The sequence below is a fragment of the Tiliqua scincoides genome, chromosome 4 (assembly GCF_035046505.1).
Source record: "Tiliqua scincoides isolate rTilSci1 chromosome 4, rTilSci1.hap2, whole genome shotgun sequence".
Taxonomy (NCBI): Eukaryota; Metazoa; Chordata; class Lepidosauria; order Squamata; family Scincidae; genus Tiliqua; species Tiliqua scincoides.
The window spans coordinates 218,624,853-218,639,612 of record NC_089824.1 but is presented as its reverse complement, the minus strand read 5'-3'; the positions used below and the strand labels follow the sequence as shown (position 1 = coordinate 218,639,612).

Below are 14,760 nucleotides of genomic sequence, written 5' to 3'. Positions count from 1 at the left end.
CAAAACTAATGTTGAATGAAAATTATAAGAGATGCAGTGCTCGGTTAGATGGGTGGACACTGAAAGGAGGTCGGGGTAGCAGGGATTTTTGAAGCCCCTGCTCATAAGCAGGAACAGCTGCCCACAAATCAAGGCATGCACCCCAAGCCACCCTGTGTCACAAGCATAGACTGGACTCGGCACAAGACACACTTTCAGAATAATAGCTATAGATCGCTCGTGCAAATAAAACCGAGCTGGAAAGGTTGGGAACAGTGAGGAAAAGAAAGGTAAGGCTGGCAATTCAATGGTAAAGACACCCTGCAGTTGAACAGGTTGATCCATGTTTACTCTGAAGTAAGGTCCATGCAGTTCAGTGGGACATGCTTCCCAGGAAGACTGCAATATTTGTGGCTGATCTTCTCTTGTTCCTTTCTTAATCCCCAGTGTAGTGGTGAGTCAGACCCTAAGCATGAGTAAACCCATGTGCTGAGTCAACCAAAGGAAAGGTTATTGACCCTTACTGTCCTTTGCCATGGGAGTATCTAAAGCTCTCAAAGAGTCTCCCCAGACTTCTGACAACTCTCAGTCACAATCAATAGCGTGGCTGGGGCAGGAGGCCGCACAGTGAGTGCTGCAGACACTGCAACACACCATGTAAGCGGCCTCTTGCCCGCCATCAGAGCCATTCCAGGCAGTGATGACAGTGTTGCCATTGCTGCCATGAGCAGCTTTCATGGCAAGTGGGAGGGGCTGCTTACATTGCACATTACGGTACCTGCAGCACTTACCATCCCACCCCCCACTGACTACACTACTAGTCACAACTGAGAGATAATTAAGGTTGCTCAAACATCCACGTTTTCCTGATCAGTCACAAACTAGCTAGGCCCTTTTGTGAGCCTGAGGAGGAGACTGGCCACTTGGAATGGTGGTCTTTTTTTAATAGCACACTAGGAGCTGAAATGGGGTCAAACTGTAGTAGGAGGTGGGGTGCTTTAGCACTTTTTAGCACGTTACCTGTTCATCAGAATGTGAGTCTAGCAAGTTTAGCACTTTGGGGGCCCAGTCTGGACACTTCTTTCGGATCCCAAGTGGTTTGAAAAGAATTGACTTGGCCCCAAATCGGAACTCGCTAATTTTCAGGTTTGGTGCATTCTCAATGTCCTCTCCATGCCCTTCCTATTTTGATACAGACCCTTCTAAATTTAGATTGTAAGGTCCTTAGGGCAGGGATCTATCTCTCTTGCTTGCACTTCCCTGTAAAGCATACATGGATGGCTTCATGAAAAGAATAATCACTTTGACAACAACAAGTTGCAAGGTACTGCTCTGCAACTTGTGCCTTGAGCACAGTGAGATTCTTTGCTCCAACAACCAACATTAATTAATGTTAACACTCAGATGTCATCCAAGTGTGAATAATCCCTAAAACTGGCACTGATAGGTCCTTCAGCAGAGTCATTTGTCTGGTTTGGGTCACTGCGTTCTTAAGGAAAATCAGGCAGGTGGGCATAGAGAGCAAGCAAAGACCCTCAAGGGCTTGCAACATGTCAAAGAAAAGCTGAAGGAAATGACCATCTTGTGCTTCAAAACATTTAAGAAAGGATGTAATAACAGCTTTCCAAGCAGGAAGAGGAGAAGTGCACTGGTTTCCCAGGGCCACCATGAGCAGTTCCTGTTCTTTTCACAAGCCACACCTGAAAAGTTGTGGGGTCACCTTCTGGCCTTTATGAGAAGTGACTGGACACAAAGCTGCCCGATGGATTTCAAAATCTGCTTCAGACAGGGCATGGCAGCAAACGCCTGCTTTCTGATTCTTCCTGCACATGCATGGGAGGGGGATAACATAGTTAGGGAAGCAGTGGTGTTATTTTTTTTTTAAATACTGAACCTGTCCCCCAGGGCAGGAGCCTGAAAACTAAACGGGCAGAACTTGACGCATTGGCGCCTGGTGGATTGTGAGAAGACTGGTAGAATCTTGAATTCAATGGCTTTTTAGAACCCAGTTTTAGTGGTTGAACCAAGAAAATCCTGTCTGTGGATAGTGTTTATGGCCAGTCTCGTCATGCTTGCATGCATTTGCAAATACATATGCCCCAGTGGGAAGAACATTCCCACTTAAAACATACAGAAGAACAAGCTTTGCTGAGAGAGAATCAGCATGGCTTCTGTAAGGGTAGGCCGTGGTCTTGTGGGAGAGACCAAGGCACACCACAGACTGTGTAAGACTTAATGGGCAAAACCAGGACCTTGTATTATGCCCGGAAGCCTCATTCACCCAGTGAATCTGGTGTGAAGTTGTAGACAAAGATTGCCTGATACCTGTGGCCTGTAGAAGAGAAGCCGTTGCTCAGCTTTGCATGTGGAAGGTCTCAGGTGTAATTAGACTGAGAGCAAAGTCCAAAGTCCAGCTGAAATGTCTGCGTGACTTCCTCTTTGCCGACAATGCAGCTGTCACCGCCCACTCTGCCAAAGATCTCCAGCAGCTCATGATTCGTTTTAGCAAGGCCTGCCAAGATTTTGGACTGACAATCAGCCTGAAGAAAACACAGGTCATGGTTCAGGATGTGGACTCGCCTCCCTGCATTACAATCTCTGCGCACGAACTGGAGGTTGTCCATGACGTTGTGTACCTTGGCTCAACGATCTCCGACACTCCTTCTCTTGACACCGAGCTAAACAAGCGCATCGGTAAAGCAGCTACCACGTTTTCCAGACTCACAAAGAGTTTGGTCCAACATGAAGCTGACGGAACATACCAAGATCCAGGTCTACAGAGCTTGCGTCCTGAGTACACTTCTGTACTGCAGTGAGTTATGGACTCTTTGCTCACAACAGGAGAGGAAACTGAACACTTTCCATATGCGCTGCCTCCGATGCATCCTTGGCATCACCTGGCAGGACAAAGTTCCAAACAACACAGTCCTGGAACAAGCTGGAATCCCTAGCATGTATGCACTGCTGAAACAGAGACGCCTGTGTTGGCTTGGTCATGTCGTGCGAATGGGCGATGGCTGAATCCCAAAGGATCTCCTCTATGGAGAAGTCGTGCAGGGAAAGCGCCCTACAGGTAGACCACAGCTGCGATACAAGGACATCTGCAAGAGGGATCTGAAGGCCTTAGGCATGGTCCTCAACAAGTGGGAAACGCTGGCCTCTGAGCGGCCTGCTTGGAGGCAGGCTGTGCAGCATGGCCTTTCCCAGTTTGAAGAGACACTTGGCCAACAGTCTGAGGCAAAGAGGCAAAGAAGGAAGGCCCATAGCCAGGGAGACAGACCAGGGACAGACTGCACTTGCTCCCAGTGTGGAAGGGATTGTCACTCCCGAATCGGCCTTTTCAGCCACACTAGACGCTGTTCCAGAACCACCATTCAGAGCGTGATACCAGAGTCTTCCGAGACTGAAGGTTGCCAACTGTGCTTGGTCCAGTAGGACTGGGAATGATGCCTGTCTAGAACACCAGAGACCCACGTCTAGTCAGTGCAGAAAATACTGAGCAAGGTGGCATTCAGTTTAAGGCAGCTTCTTTTGTTCTTGTGTCAATGCACCCCACCCCGCTCCAGTGAATGGAGCTTGCAAGTTTTGGGCACTTTTTAAAAGGCTGCCTGACCATGCCTGTGTGCAACCAGTGACATAGCTAGAGGGTGCAAAGCACAAAGTTTTGCAGGGAGCTTACTGTGGCGTGCAAGTGGCCCCTGCCCTCTCCTTTGGAGCTATACTAGGCAGTGGGTGCAAAACAGGCGCACACTGGCTCCAAAGGAGAGGGTCTGCGTGCATGCCACACTGAGGCACCCTGCAAAACTTGCTGCTTTGCACCCCCTCTAGCTATGACACTGTGTGCACCATGGACAGTTGTGCTTGTGACACATGGCTTTCAGGTCTCTGGCAAACCTGCTCCAAATTTTTTCTGCAAAACGTACCTTTCCCACATTGCCAAGGCTCCTGTGCTCCAGCAAGAGCAGGAGACCCCTGCCATTGATTGTGAGAGAGTGATTGTGAGAACTCGCCTATGGGGTTGGGAGTCAAGGCAGAAGGAATGAAAAATCTGCTGTGGATGGCTGAGCCCAACCGGGGTCGCAGTTGGACTCTTGGATGTTGTGTGTGCATTGTGAGCTGGGAGGTTGGGAGTTGGCTTGTCAGGCTGCTTTAACTTAATTGAAAACACATGCCTGTGTGTCCCCTCCTCCTCCCCCCCCACCCCCGGCCCTCAAGGCTAGGGAATTTTTGTCTGCCTCTTTTCGGCTCAGAATCTGAAGAACTTTGCATTCCAGCAAACACCATGCTGGACAGAATTGCAGGCCTTCCAGGCATCTACCTTCTGCTCCTCTTACCTTCTTCAGTCAGCTCCTGCCCCAGTCGCTGCTTATGCTTTAGGACCACAGTGAGATGCATGCATCTGATGCTGGAAACCATCCCTGAAGTCCCACCTCAGACAAATGTACTGTAAGTAGCACTTTCATTTGAAACAGTTTCTTGTTTTACATTAACCTGAATGTGCAGTCAGAGAGGCAATGTAGCCAAGTGCTTAAAAAGCCAGCCTTGGAATCCAGGTTTGGATTCACATCCCAGCTCTACCACTGACCTACTAAGTGTCCCTTGGGAAGCTGTTGTAGCATGGCAATAATAGTGACTTGCCTTTTAGAGTTATTGTGACAGCAGACATGGTCAAGTTCACAGCATTTGCAAAGTAGGAGTGCCATATCAGTAAGACCTTCTAATTTTTTAAGTATTTTATTGTAGATTTTGTATTTTATGCTACTTGGAGCATTTTGCAGGCAAATTGTCCTTAAATACTGGAAATAAATAATACAGCATTGTTCCCATACATAATGCTAGAGCAGCAAGAAAGAAAAATCTCTGTCCCCAAAGAGCTTACAGTCTGACAAAGGGTGAGAATTTAAGGGAAAAGGAACATCCAAGTAGAGGTGTTTGTTTCCATTGAGTAAGATAGGATTAAAGGCCAAGTCTTACTGAACACAATGGGCTTACTTCTGAGTAAAATAAATAACACCATTTTCAAACACCTCTAGTAATGAGGAAGGAATTTCACAAATGCAGCCACACATGCCCAGGCTTGAGTGTGATGGGGGGGGGGGGTTGAAGGTGGAGCCTGTGTGTGTGAAGCAAAGGGTTAGTGGCACAGGTGGATCTCAAAAATAAGTTATCAAATATATAGTAACAATGTCTTCTGTGCACTGTTTGCCTCTCCATAACACTTGGAAAGAGAGACACAGCTTGTTTGCTTGGTGCACCCAGTGGCATAGCTAGAGGGGGTGCAAAGCACCAGGTTTTGCAGGGACCCTCACCGCAGTGTGCAAGCGGCCCCTCCCCCTCCCTTTGGAGCCATTCTGGGCAGGGGGAGCAAAATGGAAGCATACGCATGCAATGGATCCAAAGGGGAGGGGCCTCTTGCACGCCATGGTGAGGCTCCCTGCAAAACTTAGTGCTTTGCACGCCCTCTAGCTATGCCATTGGGTGCATCAATTTCCTTCAACACACGTGCGCCTTGAGCTATGCCTGCCGCAGGTGGGTATCAAAAATGGCAGCCTCAGCAGGTGACCCAATCTAAAGACTTCAGGTGAAGAAGCAGCATGAGATTGTCCTGTCTCACCTTGTGCATTAAAAAAAAAAAATCATTTTCAAAAGGAAATAACACATTTACAATCCATGGGAGTGATTTTACTTGGCTTCTGTTCATTTGAGGAGAGCTTCCTGGTGGATGTTGCCCATAGCTTTGAAGTTGGTGGGCTGGTGCTGAATGAACTGCTATCTAGGAAATCCTTCTCAGTCAATGGAAAATTCTGCTGGGGGGGGGGGGCGTGGATGCTCTGGAAAGTATGCACTTTTTTGCACTTTTAAAAGCAAACTTGTGTCCTTTCTGAAATTCTGTTTGCACTGTGTTCTCCAATTTCTTTCTTCTTTGCAATGGGGGGGGGGAGGGAGAGAGAAACAGACCTCCTTGAAAAACCGCAAGGGAAATAGATAGACCTACCTGCCTAGATTTACAGAATTCCTGTGCCTCCACTGTGTTGGGTGTGAATTCCTTTGAGTGTGTGGAGGAAATGAGAAGAGGTAGACCCGGGGGGGGGGGGCAGGGAATAGTTTGTGTCTGTGTTCAGTGGAGCCGTAAAGGCAGAGAATGGAAGCAGAGGGAGCGAAAAAGCAAACTTCCAGTGCAGAGCAATATCCAACAGAAGAAAAAAGAAAAGCACACTTGTTTTCAGTTAGATGAACAAAGGTCCATAGTATCGCAGTGAGGAGGCCAAGTGAACCAGCCGCTTCCATGGCGTCTGGCGCCTGGCCTTGCCAAACAGTTTCTGAAACATTAGCTGCAAAATGCACGTTTCTGAACAAACCCACCAAGCTCTCTTCCACATGCGCAGGGCATAAGTGTTACTTTCTATAAGGGCATGTGTGTGTGTGTGTGTGTGTGCGCGCACTCTGCAGCATCAGTCCTCATGGAAGCTCCCCATGGAACACACACTAACTAGCTGGGCTCAGTGGCTTAGCTACAGGGGGGCGGTGTGGTAAGTACTGCAGGCAATGGCATCACTAGGTTTGTGTCACCTGGTGTGGGAGGCCAGCACATCACCCCTATAATGGAGCTCCTCCCATGCAGTGAGCGGGGCGATGCCCCGGGCAGCGGACATGGTGGTGTACCATTACCCCACCCCACTGACTTTTTTTGGCTATAACTTTTATTGGAACAGAGATATTTCAACATGGTTTGTTTCGTTGCATTCTGCATGAAATTATGCATCGATTGATATATAACATGATGGTGTTATTCGAAAATACCAAGATCTTAAACATTTTGATGAGTAGTGGTGTCACCTCCCTGTGTGTTTCACCTGGTGCATCCTGCAGCCCTGCACCCCCTAGCGGCGCCACTGACTGCAGGCAGCACAATGACTATGTAAGTGGCCCCTCCCACTTGCCAGTGGAGCCATTCCGGGCAGTGAGGGCAACGTGGCTGTCATGGCCTGGAATGGTTCCAGCCGTGAGTGGGAGAGGCTGCGTAAGCAGCGTGTTGTGGTGCCTGCAGTACTTACCACTCCACCACACCCCCTGCGGCTACACCACTGATCACAGCTAGTTCTCCCAGGTTGCTAGTTGGTCCCAGGTACAAGACAGTGTCGTGAGTGGAACAAAATGGGTTAGGCTGGAAACAACTCCAGTACCAAATTGTACATGCCAACAAACCGTGCAGGTGCTACACCTATTAAACTGGAATAGCTGGAAGGCATGTGAGTGTTTAAGATGACGAGAGTTTCAACCCTGATCAGTCTTTGTGGAATTTTTTGTTTTCAAATTTCCTTCTTCATGCATGCAAATGTTCCCTTATGGAACAACATTTTCTTCCGATCTTTTATTAAGTTGATTGAAACAAATTTACAAGTATTGAAAATGCAGCGTAGGCGCAACTTGCGCCAGCCTTGCCACAGCCCACCTGCTCCGCGTGTGTGTTATGGGTGCTTGGGCATCTCACACAGTGACAGCACTTTTCAAAGGACTCCGGTGAGGAGGCTCTGCCTCACCTGCCTCCCCACCCACTGCACGTCCCTCGGACGCATACATGTGCATACAAGAGAGACGGTCATGCAGTTTGACTGGAGAATGGCCTTCACTCCAAATAAACCTTGGAGCCCATTTCTGAGCAACAGAAAGGATTAGCCTGAGGCTGGCAAAAGTGGGCTACTACCTCTGTTATTGCTTCCCTCTTTCTTCTCTCCTCTGCTGCTGAGAACACGCTTTAGGGTGCCAAGGAGTAGAAAACTTCTACCTGCACAGGTTGGGCCTGGTACTGCTGCCTCTGTATGAGTGATAAGGAATGATCATTCCTCCTCTAGCAGCTCCTCAACTTTGGGGGGTGGCTTGTCCTCTCCTGCGAGCAGTCTGCTGTACCGGGTTTTGAATTCTGGCAGTGGTGAGCAAGGTTGGACCCCACAACTACTAGTCTAATGATAGCCAGCCTGTGGCATGTAACTAGAATGGCCAAGTCTCCGGAGGCTTAATCTGATATGTAGGAGGTGGGGCTTGGGAGCTAAAGGTGGGGCCTGGAAGAGTAGGGGGCTGCAGTGAGTCCTAGTGGTGCCTGACTAGATCCAGGGATGGCACCTGGCTGTGCCAAGGGGGAGCGCAGGCCCAGTTCTAGCCAAAGTGGCATCCAAATTACATCCTCCCTGTTTTCTTTGTTTTTAGTCTTGTACAAGTGCCAGCATGTGCTCTGCCCCCCCCCCCATCACCACTACCTCCTCCAGTGTCCACGGCTTCTTCTAAACTGTCTGGGCAGAGATGATAGTGGGAGTTCCTAGCCAACCAGTTTAGAAGTGGCAGGCAAGGAAAGGTAGAGGTGGAGGCAGCAGAGGCTCCTCTTCCAAGAAGGGTGAACAAGAAGAGGGTGGGGAGGAAGCTGGGAGAAACAGCAGAGGAAGGCAGGGGGATAGGGCATCCTTGCCAGTTTGCCACATCCCACTGCTTCCATCTGACATGGTAAGGTAGTTCACAAGAGGGGGAGTGCAGGGGGGTAAATTGTACCTGGTCTGGGGGTCACAAAGGGGAACCAGGAGCCAGAGGAAGAGGCCCATCATTCCTGGGATCTTACATTTGCCAATCTCAGTGGACCTCACAGTAAAAGCTCCAAAGCCAAGCAGAACTGCCCTCTGAAGTTCTGGCCCTGAACTCTGAGATGTGGTTATTCTGCAGGTCTTGAGAAGGAGGCTCATAAGCCTGAAACCCCAAAACTTCAGATCAAGTATTATCTATCAGCACCAGAGAGGCCTTAACTACAAGTATTCCACAGTTGTTTTCAAAGCAGCTGTGTTTGCGGGAGATCTAGAGCAGCAATTTTCAAACTTTTTCATCTCATGGCACACTGACAGGCACTAAAATTTTCAGGGCACACCATCAGTTTTTTGACAATTGACATGGCACACCAAACTTCTGGCAGGGAGCTCACATCCTCCAGTGACCCTACTAATAAGTAACCCTACCCCAAACTCCCATGGCACACCTGCAGACCTTTCATGGCACACCAATGTGCCATGGCACGGTGGTTGAAAATCGCTGCTCCAGAATTTTTCCGATTCTTACGAGGAAGTCCTCAGTGAGAAGATCTGAAGTGGCAGTCAAGCTTCCCAGAAGACTTGACATCCAGTACAGATCTTATCCAGAGCAGTTACAGGGCTGTGTTGGGCTGCATTCTTGACTAGGGCACACTCAGTTCACATGGAGCAATCCTGAGGTCAGCATCCTGTGTGGAATGAATGTGTGAACCCCTAGAATACATTCCAGCACCCAGACTGTAGCACACATGGGCTCTGCGGCAGGCATGTTGGGGGGTTCTTCGAACATACTTGAGCATATTGGTAGGTGCTCCCAAATGGCAAAAAGTTCCTGGGCCGGCACTACCTGACTCTTTGGCTTCCGTTGTAGGAAAGTTCTCTGAAAGCGTATAATGTCTTTGAAATATATTTGGCTTATCTACACATATACAAGTTAAGCTCATGAGGAGGTGAGCAGGCAGCAAGTCTTCTATCTCATTTCTGATTCCCATACCTGTATACCACAGGCGCCATCATACTGCTCTCAGCAAAGTCTCTCCCAGCTTCTCTTTAATTCTGAGACTGTCTTGCTCCAAAATTGCAAACCTGTAGTTACTTACACACATACCACTTAGTTCAACCCCCTTCCCCCGAGAGGGAAGGGGGTTATATAGGTCACCCTACAAGTTCTGATGGCATCCCTGTTCCAGAGATCTCAATATCAATGGGTTCAGCATCTGCAGGGGTTCAGGAACGGATACCAAGGGCCAACCTGTACTATACTACTGAGTGATGACACTTTTCCTGAGTGTAAGAAGAGAGGGTAGAAAGTTTGAAAGCCACTAACTGTGCTTCCCCCCCCAACACAAGCTCATACAACTCCCAAGTTTGTATGAAAGGATAGGCTTAGAGCAGATTCTGCAGTCACGTTTTATTTGTTCCCCTCTTAGTTCTATTCTTTTGCCCTCCCGCTCCTCCCTCTTCCAGCTGGAAACAGCCAAGGTCCTGGCTTCCAGATCTGACTGTAGCCAGAGATCCATTTATCCTTAATAAAGAAATCTCCTCACTTTATCCTAAGTACAAAACAGAGAGCAGGCAAATGGGCAGATAAGTCAGCTACAAAACTATGTGATGGATGACAGCAGTTGTGTTTTGGCCGCAGCCTCTGGAGCGCAACAGCCCAGCTGTGATCTGGGGGGACCCAGCCAGTGGCCCAAATAAAGGAGCAGCTGCAAACCATTTGTTCAACAACTTTCAAACCAAAGAGGACATTAGCTGTTTGTTCCGCAGCATGGCACTTATTTTTAAGGTTCGCTTTTAGATGTATGGATATGGGAAGAGAAAATACTGAGCAGCAGCTCATAGATCCTACATTTATGGGAAGCAGTTTACCTTCTTGTACATTGCATGCAAAAGTACACTAAGGCCCAGTGATATGCACACCTCCCCTCACACAAGTGTGTGAGGTAGGAAACATGTGAAGGGGTCACTTCACACAAAAACCCAGATGCACATAAACCTGATTTCCGATACCTTTCCCCCTTTGTACCCCCTTTAATTATGTTACAATAAAGCCAGAAAGGGCACAGCTCAGGAAGATTAAGCCCCATTGAAATTGGCATCCTAACAGCTGTGTGTGCTGGCTTCTTAGCTGTTGCTCTCTATAGCAGTGATTCGCAAACATTTTAGCACCAGGACCCACTTTTTAAAACAGCACCCACCTAGGTTACCAGACTTTTTAAAAAAGATCTCGTGTTCTAAGCGCGATACCATAGTCTTTTGAGACTGAAGGTTGCCAACTACCAACTAAAAAAGATCTAGAAAAATATTTAGTAATAAAGTAATAATTTATTTAGTAATAAAGTAATAATAACCAGAAAAAAGACCTTAAAGCATTTCTTATATTCTATATTCACGTTTGAAATCTGCAGCAGCTAAGCTGTTTGCAGGGCATTTATTTTTTTGAGAAATTTATATCTCGCCTTTCCCATGACGAGGCAAATGCCCAAGGCAGCTTACAAAGCTCCATAGTATAGTACAAATTAATTTTTGCAGTAATTATTCTACAGGCAGCTCACAGAAAGCTTCTCTTCCAGATGGAATCCTTCACAGCGTGGTTGTCACGTCTAGCGTCTGGGTATGCCTTCCAAGCTTCTAGCAGGAGCAGTTTCAGGTCAGCCAAGCTGTAAACATCAACTCTGGCTCTGTGGTCTCATGACAGCTTTATCAGCTTTCAGTCTCCCAATCAAAATTCAACCAGGACCACTCCTGCATAGTATTCCTTGGGTAAGCTTCTGCCAATTAGCAGCTATCTTGCAAACTGCAGGAACTGAGCTCTTTGCAGGGTAATTAGCAACTATCTGATTTTTGAATAGTTCCAGGGCTTGAGGCAATTAGTTATCTGATCTTTCCATCACCCTTAACGTGGCCCACATAAAATCAAGTTGCAACCCATCAGTGGGCCCTGAGCCACAGTTTGGGAACTACTGCTCTATGCAGTGTTTCTCAAACTGTGGGTCGGGACCCACTAGGTCTGTTGCGAGCCAATTTCAGGTGGGTCCCCATTCATTTTGGGAAATGTTCCAGACCTGTACTTTTAACAAGTTACTATATTCTTTTAACGATGATAGTCAATAGGACTTACTCCTGGGTAAGTGTGGGTAGGATTGCAGCCTAGGATTGTGAAAAATGTTCCTGCTTGATGATGTCACTTCCGGTCATGACATCACTTCCGGTGGGTCCCGACAGATTCTCATTCTAAAAAGTGGGTCCCAGTGCTAACTGTGTGAGAACCACTGTTCTATAGGTTTCAATCCATTAACCCTATTCATCACTAAGGTTGCAACCCTAGCCACCTTACTTGGGAGTCAACCTCATTTACTATAATGGAACATACTTCTGTGTAGAAATGCATAGGATTTGGCTTGCCACTGCCAGCAGACAGTGCGCATAGGATTGGGGCACTCTCCACAGGATCACATGATGTTCAGTGCTCTTTTCCACTGAATAACCTTTATTTTATCTGGCTGTCTTTCCACAAAGTATAGAACAATTTTTCCTTTGAAATAATCCATTCGCAGTTGTGGAACCTGAAGGCTTGAAATCTGGCATTGAGCCTCCATAAAAGAATCCAAACATCTTCTTTGGCTCTAGCAGACATTTCAATTAAAAACAAGTTCCCTTCCTGCTGTGTGCCCTAAGCGTTAAACAACCCGAACAGGAAGATAAGGCAGGGGCAGCAGAGGTGGGGGGAGGGCCTGTGGCAGGCAGCGCCTTGCTTGGGAGGCCTTTTTCCAATAGGCTGATTTGTCTTCAGCTTTTCATTTTGCCTATCCCTTAAGAGGCGCATGCTTCTAACTAGCTCAAAATATTCAAGAGTTATATGTTTGTATATCCCAGCAGTTCCCAACATTTTAGTTCTCACAGCACACTGACCTCTGTGGTCTACTCCAGGGGTGGGCAAACATTTTGACAGGAGGGCCACATCATCTCTCTGACACTGTGTCGGGGGCCAGGAAAAAAGGAATTAATTTACATTTCAAGTTTGAGTACATTTACATAAATGAATACACGAGAGATGGAACTTATATGAATGAATGAGTTTTACTGAGCTTATTTATGATACACATGAGAGCTATAATACAGGCATGTAGAACCACATGAGAACTATGAACTGTTTGCCACACACCTCTTGCACAGGGAAGACATACAGACCAAGCCAGAAACACATGGAGACATAAGTTGTTCAGAGGCAGTTGTGTGTGTGTGTGGGGGGGGGGGGTGTTAAAAAAGTGCACAGGGAAAAGCAGAAAATATATGAAGACCATAAAAGGCCTTGCTCTAACTCAGCCTGCAGCTTGCATCTGGTGGTCACAACCGAGTATGGGTTCCAACAGTCTCTGACAGGCCAGAGACTGGGGACTCCCTGTGGGCCAGATTGGGGGACTCAGAGGGCTGCAAATGGCCCCTGGGCCGGGGTTTACCCACCCCTGGTCTATTCTATTGTCTTCACCTCTTGTGATGTCACCTCTGGCTTCTAGAGCAGCCATTTTCAACCACTGTGCCGTGGCACACTGGTGTGCTTTGGATGGTCTGCAGGTGTGCCATGGGAGTTTGGGGAAGGATTATTTGTTAGTAGGGCCACTGGGGAACGTGAACCCCTGCTGACAGTGCGATGTGACTTGTCAATTGTCCAAAAAAGTGTGCCTAGATAATTTTAGTGACTTGTCAGTGTGCTGTGAGATGAAAAAGATTGAAAATCACTGATCTAGAGAGTCCAGATGAGACAGGAAAGTGTAAGATCCCAGGAAATTTTTGGCTCCCCTCCTATGGCTCCTGGGCCCTCTTTTTGACACTGGGTCTGTGTACAAACTACCCCCTTTAGCCCCCTCTCATGGGCTGTGCTCTCCCAACTCCCCAAGTAACAGAAGATGTCATTGATCTGGGTCATTGGCTGAGTCTTGATCTCCCTAGTTTGGCTGTTTCTCATGTACACGTGTAACCACCTTCTCCAAGGTGAGCCAAGGAATGTGTGAAAGTGATAAAAGAGCCTAAAACTTCTGAGCAGTGGCAGAGCTAGAGGGGGTGCAAAGCACTGTGTTTTGCAGGGAGCCGCACCGCAGTATGCGAGGGACTGCTACTCTTCAGTCACTCCAGGCGGTGGGAGCAAAACAGAAGCATGAGCCTGCGCCCCCCCCCAAGGGGAGGGAGAGGAACCCCTCGCCTGCTGCGGTGATGCTCCCTGCCAGACTCAGTGCTTTGCAACCCCTCCAGCTACGCCACTGCTTCTGAGCACCTGCAAAGCCGGTTCCTTTGCAAACTGGGCACACGCATCCCAAGCAGGGAATGGTCTGCAGCATTCTTCAGTCTCCCGCGAAACGAGCCCGACAGCTGCTGGGTCGCAAGAGCACAAGTTCTTCTCGCACCTCCCGCTTGCAAGTTCCACTGACGTCACGGGGGACTCTGCAGGGGCGGCGCTGAGACCTGGGAGTGAGCCCGGGAACCGATTTGCATACAGTGCGACCATGATGCATTGCGCGCAGCCCGGTGCGCTTTCGGCCGCTTTTAACGGGGCAGCCTGAACGGAAGGGCTCGGGATCCGGAGCGGGGATATTGGTGTCACGGCGCGCCTTCTGCCAACCTCGGTGCACAAAGGTGGTGAGCAGCCGGGTGGGTGGCCCTAACCTGAGTGGCAGTCAGGGGCGCTGTGCCTGGCCTCCCAGATACCCCAAAGTATACTCTGGTTTCTCTTCAGATCGCATAAATCTTTCGCCTTTTACTAAAGATTTCCGTGGAGAGGAACATTTATGAGTTTTTAGCAAATTTTTTGAGGCTTCGCTCTGGCGGAGCTACTTGCTGGTTGTAAAAAATAGATCTTAAGCCGAGGTGCGTAGAGGTGTTAATAGTTGTAGTTCTGTTCTTTAACTGGTGGTATTTGCACCATGGGTGGTACAGTTGAGGTGGTGTCTGGTGGTATAGGTGGGACCTGCACTTTTCCACTGCAGTGTAGTAATACAATGTAACATGCAGTCTGTATTGGCAACCTTCAGTCTCGAAGGACTATGGTGTCGCGCTCTGAAAGGTGGTTCTGGCACAGCGTCTAGTGTGGCTGAAAAGGCCAATGCGGGAGTGACAATCCCTTCCACACCGGGAGCAAGTGCAGTCTGTCCCTGGTCTGTCTCCCTGGCTATGGGCCTTCCTTCTTTGCCTCTTAGCCTCAGACTGTTGGCAAAGT

At 48.3% G+C, this 14,760-nt stretch overlaps 1 protein-coding gene and 1 non-coding gene across 4 annotated transcripts in view; both read left to right on the top strand.

Moving 5' to 3' along the window:
• Positions 1 to 4,261: 4,261 nt before the first annotated feature.
• LOC136649765 (peroxidasin homolog) overlaps positions 4,262 to 14,760 on the top strand; it is a 59,356-nt gene continuing 48,857 nt past the window's right edge. For 2 of the 3 annotated variants that reach the window (XM_066626669.1, XM_066626670.1), the window contains exon 1: positions 4,262 to 4,425. In XM_066626669.1, the coding sequence (XP_066482766.1) occupies positions 4,262 to 4,425 (164 nt within the window). Of the gene's footprint in view, positions 4,426 to 14,094; positions 14,184 to 14,760 lie in introns of those variants that run through there. The other variant, XM_066626671.1, reaches the window with a different exon arrangement.
• LOC136650627 (U5 spliceosomal RNA) lies at positions 14,261 to 14,376 on the top strand. Its single transcript, XR_010794450.1, has one exon. It is a non-coding gene; the product is annotated as a U5 spliceosomal RNA (small nuclear RNA).